This window comes from Taudactylus pleione, unplaced genomic scaffold (genome assembly GCF_031769625.1).
Source record: "Taudactylus pleione unplaced genomic scaffold, aTauple2 ptg000251l, whole genome shotgun sequence".
Classification (NCBI taxonomy): Eukaryota; Metazoa; Chordata; class Amphibia; order Anura; family Myobatrachidae; genus Taudactylus; species Taudactylus pleione.
Genome location: NW_028284653.1, coordinates 6,050,833 through 6,057,766, shown reverse-complemented (window position 1 = coordinate 6,057,766; position 6,934 = coordinate 6,050,833). Strand labels below are relative to the sequence as shown.

General features: G+C 43.7%; 1 protein-coding gene across 1 annotated transcript in view; it reads right to left on the bottom strand.

Annotated features, from left to right (window-relative positions):
* Positions 1-344: 344 nt before the first annotated feature.
* The window catches only part of LOC148515264 (chloride anion exchanger-like), a 75,321-nt gene continuing 68,731 nt past the window's right edge, over positions 345-6,934 (bottom strand). The window contains exons 19-20 of the mRNA XM_088480253.1: positions 1,953-2,021; positions 345-368 (exon numbers count right to left, since the gene is read on the bottom strand). Coding sequence (XP_088336379.1) covers positions 345-368; positions 1,953-2,021 — 93 coding nt within the window. The remainder of the gene's footprint in view (positions 369-1,952; positions 2,022-6,934) is intronic.

Below are 6,934 nucleotides of genomic sequence, written 5' to 3'. Positions count from 1 at the left end.
TGTGCTGAATATTGTATGTTTTTGATCTTGAGATGGTGCTAAATTGTGGCTCGTTTTATGTTTTAATGAATTTTGCTGGCCGGTGAATTTATGTATTTAATTATTATTTTTTATTATTGAATAAATATACTGTCATTGTTCTGACAATCAGCGTTTCTATTTGTATAAATGTTTTCTTTAGCTCATCCCATGTTTTCATTTAAAAAATCCAATCCAAAATGTTTTCAGAAAAAGTATTCAAATTCAAAATGTACAGTATATAAACCGTGTCCTCCTTTTATACAAATCATGTCAATGGAGAATACTTGAGGCATATATTCATATCACTGTATGGATTTATGTAGTTATAACTGAGACCCATTGATCACCTGAAAAAGTGAAATATAGAACAATTACCATATAATTTTAAATAATGGTACTCTTGGTCTATAATATATAGTATATAGTTGCTGGACATTATGTTCTCACAAAGAGCATATGTACAAAATACAGTACCCTTAACAACCTATCAGACATTTACTTTCATTGTCTAACTACACCAGATTAAAGCTAATTGGTGATTGGGTTCTGTGGGTTTATTTTCATTGTCTAACTTTAGAACTAAGGGCCTGATTCAGAGCCGGACGCTCTGAACGAGTGCCCGCTCTGAATCAGGGCGTTTTTTTTGGAGCGTCCTGCTGAACGCTCGCATAGCTGTGGGTTACCACCCACAGCTTATGCGAGCGTCCATGATGATGGTCGCGATGGTCAAGACCATCGCGACCATCGGGCTTGCGACGAGACCCTGCGGCAGGGTCTCGGTGACAGCAGGCCCTGGAGTGATTTTGGCTCTATCAGAGCCAAAATCACTCCCATTGACATCACTAGTGATGTCAGTGGGGCCGGACCCAGACGGTAGGCGTTCCCATGGGAACGCCTCCATCTGGCAGCCACGCCCCCGGCACGCCCACCAAAGGGGGCGTGCTGTCACTCACCATCGACAGCACGCCCCCTTTGGTGCGAGACCTGGAGCGACAGCTTGGCTGTCGCTATCCGGGTCTCGCGCATGCGCACGACGGAGCTCCCTAGGGTAGGGTCTCACTTGTCGTAAGCTCCGGAGAGCTTCTGGCTCTGTCAGAGCCGGAAGCTCTCCACTGAAATCACTAGTGATGTCAGTGGGGCCTCCCCCAAATGGCAGTGGTTCCCATGGGAATGCCTCCGTTTGGGCTGCCAGCCCCCGGCCCGCCTTCCAAACGGGGCGAGCTGTCAATCAACATCGACAGCTCGCCCCCTTTGGAAAGAGACCCGCTACGACCGGCGCTGTCGGTCATAGCGGGTCTCACGCATGCGCACGAGGGAGCCGGCTCCCTCGTGCGCATGCGCACTGTTAAAACATCGAGGCGGCCGTGCGGTCGTAGACCGTATGGCCGCCTCTGAATAAGGTCCATAGTGCTATCACCAGGATTTCCTACACCAGTGCTGGACATATTAGGGCAGAAGAGATATGATTTATGTCTTTCCTGCACTCAAAATCAATCGATAGACGACACAGATTATTTACTGTTATGTAATGGCAGCAGGCATTGTCCAGGCCAGTAGCTGCTCATTTAAAGGCAGATAGAATCAGCATTTCCTCTGTGTCTGGGCAGATCTTATGTAGCATTGAGAAAAAACTGGGCTAATTCCATATAAAAGTCCTGATGATAGGTTTTCAGGCTAGTTCAGGTGTCTATAAACTAGACTAGCTGTTATCACTGCTCATTTCTAGTGTCAGAGCTAGTTTCCCTCTAATTAGTTACTAGGTGATACACATGAAAGACATAAATAGTCCAAGAGTGCGAGCCACATGCTCCATAGTGACATTAGTTTAATGTAACAAATGGAACATAAATAGGAAATCTAGCTTTGGTGCATAAGTGTGTAATTGTTCTAGCTAAAGAATTCATTCATTTATAACAATCTGTAAAACTCACATATGTGTTGCCCTTTGTGCTCCCATTTGTATTTGTCTTTTCATCAAACTTTGTCTCTTTAATTTCCTCCTAAAAGAAATAAAATAAATGATATTAATATTGCACACTCTACAGCATTGTAATGAGGATGACAGATGATTCATATGTGGCCTCTCCAAGGTAGAACTTTCTGTGTACTTAAACAAAGCATAAACATTGGCCCCCACACTGCTGTGCTAACTGAAAAATGATGAGCCCTGGATGATCTGCAGTAAATGTGAACCATGTTTCTCTGTTGTCCTTACTGCTGACACTAAGTGGTAAATTTACTAAGATTCGAGTTTGGTCGAGCTGACAAGCTCTACAGTTAGCGGCCGCTGATTGGCTGCAGGCTTCTGACAGTTCACACTGATCAGTCAGGATCCGGGTAGCGGTGTATGTTGGCACACACATACACCGCTAATGTAAGTGTCTGGATCGGGTTAAATTTTTTTATTTTGCCAAGACCCCTGGATGCTACGGAGACCAGCGCGAGGATGGAGGTGAGTATAAGATCTTTATTCCAGGTACTCCAAATGGATTCTACTAGAGAAGGGGACCAACCAGCTGGCTGTAGGTATGTGTGAGTGAGGTAGGTAGGTGTGTATTAAAGTTTTACTTTAGACGGTGTGTGTGTACGGTGTTTTCTTATCTATTTATTTTACAGTGGAGGTACGGTTGCTGGCCGCCTACTGGCACTTGTAGTTCCACAAGTGCCAAAGGGGGGAGGGGGGGCTACATCATTTTTTGGACATTTAACCAATGTTTTACAGGTACAACACACAAGCAGCCTTCACATCTCTCACTGATATGTGCAGGCTGCTTGCGTGGGAGAGTTTTGCAGAGAGAAATACTGCAATCTCGGGTGAGTAATCTCATCTAAATTTGCTACTCAGGGGAGAAATCTTGATCTGCTTCACCATCGGCCAACTCACATTCAGCTAAACTCACTTCTTAGTAAATTTGCGAGTTTAAAAATAGGAAAATCACCTGGGTTTCGGCGATGCAAAATGAGTTAAAAAAAAAAAAAAACAACTCGATCAGACTCGATTCTTAGTAACTACATATAAGCACAAATAAAGCACTTAGGGAGCGCTAGTATGAATCATTTGTATATTCATTTAATAATTAAACATACATATAAACAAATAACACTATAAAAAGCCATATAATTAAGCTAAATAATTAAAAATAAATACATAAAAAATGTATAAAAAATATCTCAGTTGTAAGATAATCTCCACTTTAGCTATTATGCTCAGATATGATCAAAATAATCCTCTTTATATTGAATCGTAGCAAAAGTCTCAGTAGTTTGAATACTAATACCAGTATATGCGTCCAAGTACTGGTGTTAAGCTCTGAGTATTTAATTATGAGAAAAAAGTCTCTTTCAGATCTCTTAAATGGAACTGCAAAATTTAACTTTTCGCTTTTTAGGTTACCTTTGCCACACAAGGATTGGGATTGATGCAGTTGGAACAGGATATCAAGTGGGAACCAAGGCATTTGTATTCTGTACCCCACCATTTTCTGGTCTTCTATTGAAGTGCAAGCTGATAACCTCTCTCCCTTCTAGTTGCTGCCACATTAAAATGTCAATCTAATTGCATCTGTAACAGCTACCTTCCTTTCTGACTATGGATAATGGCTCTAGTTTTACTGATGCATGGAGACTGCTGTATGCAGAGCTTATCTCTTCCTTACCTGGGCATCCTCTTATTTTCTCTTTTGATCTCCATGAATGGCATTTATAAGAAGGGACATTTTATTGACAGTATCTTCATCTGAAACTTCTGATCACAATGAACCATGGTCCTCTCTCGGGGCTTCACCTAATTTCCTAATTACACATCACATTTACACTATCAACCTGGCACCCACCAGCCAGGGGTGCCAGGGATAGCCCCGGGCTATCAACCTAGGCCTGGAGTGCCCTGGAGAGGGGGACCCCTTTATTGGGGGGTCCCCACCTCCCCAGGATCCCCAGCCTGGGATAACTAGCGGTCAGGGGTAATGATTTGGCCGGGGAAACCGGTGAAAGGTTTTTCCTGGCTATGGCATTACCTCTAGAAAGAGTCCGGTGCTGGTTATGGAAATTACAAGGGACCCCTACTCATTTTTTCCCTGTTTTTCCACAACCAGGACTGGCTCAGAAAAGCCCTGTGCTGTTACTTACTATACAGGGGCCCCCTACGCATTTTGGCCTCTGTATTTTTAGAAACAGGACAGGCTGTACAGAGCCCGGTGCTGGTTATGCTTATGGGGATGGGACGCGCATCTTTTTTTAAAAACACAGACAGAAGCCTTCACGGATCTCACAGATCTGTGTTGGCTTCTGTATAACTCGCTCTTTTTAATGCTAGTCGCATTAAAAGGTGTAAGTTTACATAGAGAAATACTCGCACAGATTCGCATAGTGTAGTAGCCTCGAGCTGAAAAGTTTGCAGGCTATTACATTTACAAGTCCCAGCACCAACTCACACTTTCAAAAAATGCGTGAAGGTGCGAGTTGGATTTATACTTTCATTCGTGACCTATTATTTAGCCCATTATCTCATTAAATTGTCTTGCCTAACCAGGCTCACTGGTGGCACCTACTCTGTAATTTCTCATGTTCTCACTCACTCTGCCAGACTCCAAACATTAACAGATGCCATCTATTGCTCCTCTGTCATATTATTCTATAAACATATGAGCGCTGGCACAAATCTTGGTACAAATCAAGATGAGGCATCTAAAGAGTGAAGAAGTTGCCTATACCAACCAAGCTTTGATGCATCTCCCCATTTGTGCCGCACCTAGAAGGGTTTGTGTCTCACAAATGAGGGCTGCTGAAGATATGTTGCTGAAGTACATGGAGTTTAACTTTCCACAGATAAGGAAGGAAAAACTATTGAGATGTTTTCTGGTTTCACAAAGCAGGCTGACAACCTATGTGAGGATAAATGTGACCAGTGGACCTACAGTATAAGATGGTTAAATAGGCATATATTTAAATGTAATTGTAACAGTATCCAGGCCATGACAGCACCTGAGATATGTATAGACTGTCACAACCCTGGCTAGTTTTTCACCTTTTGCCTTGAGACTTACCCCTGTCAACTGTCCCGTGGATCTGTATGTGTAATTTGCCTGGGAGATCTGTCCTGATCATGCTGGCTGAAACACTTCTGTGTGTGCATTTGGACTGTGCTCTCCTTTCCACATTGATTATTCACCTGGGTCCTTTCCTGTCTGTGAACACTGCTAGTCTTGATTGGAATCGCAGGTGTAGTTCTGACTCTCAGTACTGCAGATATGTTTGCTCCCTCTGCATGTCGTGCCCTCCACCACTCATAATGCTACTGCCAGACCACCTGACTGTATCCACCAATTCCTGCGAGACCCAGGGTATAAACATCCTCCTCTAATAGCATTCAGGGCTTGAACATCTCATTACTTCCTGTGGTGCACAGATTGTGCTATTTCTGTCTCTCTGTGTATCCCAGGCTCCTGCTACTAGCAATACCTGGCATATCCAGAAATTCTGCTGGTTCCCAGACCAGTTCATGTAGTAATCCTGCTAACAGCTGTACCTGGCATATCCAGAAATCCTGCTGGTCCCAGACTAGTTCATTCAGCAATCCTGATAATAGCTATACCTGGCATATCCAGAAATATTGCTGGTTCCCAGACCAGTTCTTCTAGTAATCCTGCTAACAGTTATACCTTGCATATCCAGAAATCCTGCTGGTTCCCAGACCAGTTCAATCAGCAATCCTGCTAATAGCTATACCTGGCACATCTGTAAATCCTACTGGTTCTCAGTCCAATTCTGCAAGCCTACCTACTGGTACCCTGTGCAGCTCAGCAAACCTTCCTGCCGATCCCAGTCCGGTTCCTCCAAGTTATCTACTGGTTCTCAGTCCAATTCTGCAATCCCAACTACTGGTACCCTATCCAGCTCATCAAGCCTTCCTGCCAGTCCCAGTCCAGTTCCTCCAAGTTTTCTACTGGTTCCATTCCAACGTTACAAGTTTCCTGTTCCTGTCATTTATCATCAAAGGCAGTTCTCACTGCCATACAATTCATATGCAAATAGACCTATTTACATCATCCATGGTTCCAGTCAAGCTGGTCTCCGCTGAATCCAGTTCAACACCTGAATCAGGTACTGTAACTCTCAAGCACCAACCGTGACAGTATGTTCAGGCCTACTGATGGTGGTGGATCAAGCACATAATACTGGACCAAATGCTTTCCGTAACCTGGTCACTCACTTGGATTCACAGGAGGCAGTACAGCATCAAGTACTACAGCTTTTGCAAATTCTGACTAGTTGGCCAGATGACATTCAAATCACACCTGAACCCCTACCTACCTTCCATCAACTGCTGGAACAGCTACAAGCTCTACTCAAACTTTTTCGGATCATCCCCGAGTTTCTTAGTACTACCTCTGACTCGACTAAAACCTCTGCCTTGGAATCCCTAATAATCAAAGAATCTTCCATACCAAATAAAGTGAGACATCGAAGTTACCCGCGCCCAAGCTCCCTGTGGCTGAATGCCAGTGGTGCAAAGATTTACATCTCTGTCTCTATTGTGGAGGTTCTAACCACTTCTTTAAAGACTGTTCCCTTTGTAATTCCAACAGTAATACCAAGGGCGGGATGTAATAGAGATCGAGTCTGCTGGAGGTGCGGGATGCAGACTGATCTTGATCGTTTTTTTAAAGTTGCAGTCATTTACAAGGCAAAGGTCCTTTGATAAAGCTGAGTGTTACCAGCGAAACGCATTTCGTGTTATACACCTATGAACTCTAGGGGACTTGATTTGATATACACCTGCACCATTGCCGGCTTTTACTCTGAACCTGACTCCATGGATTATCCTACCCATTTGGGTATCAAGTGTGAAATGGGTGGATCACTCTCAGGAAGGACATTACCTCTCCAGCACTCATTACCACTCCAAGGGATA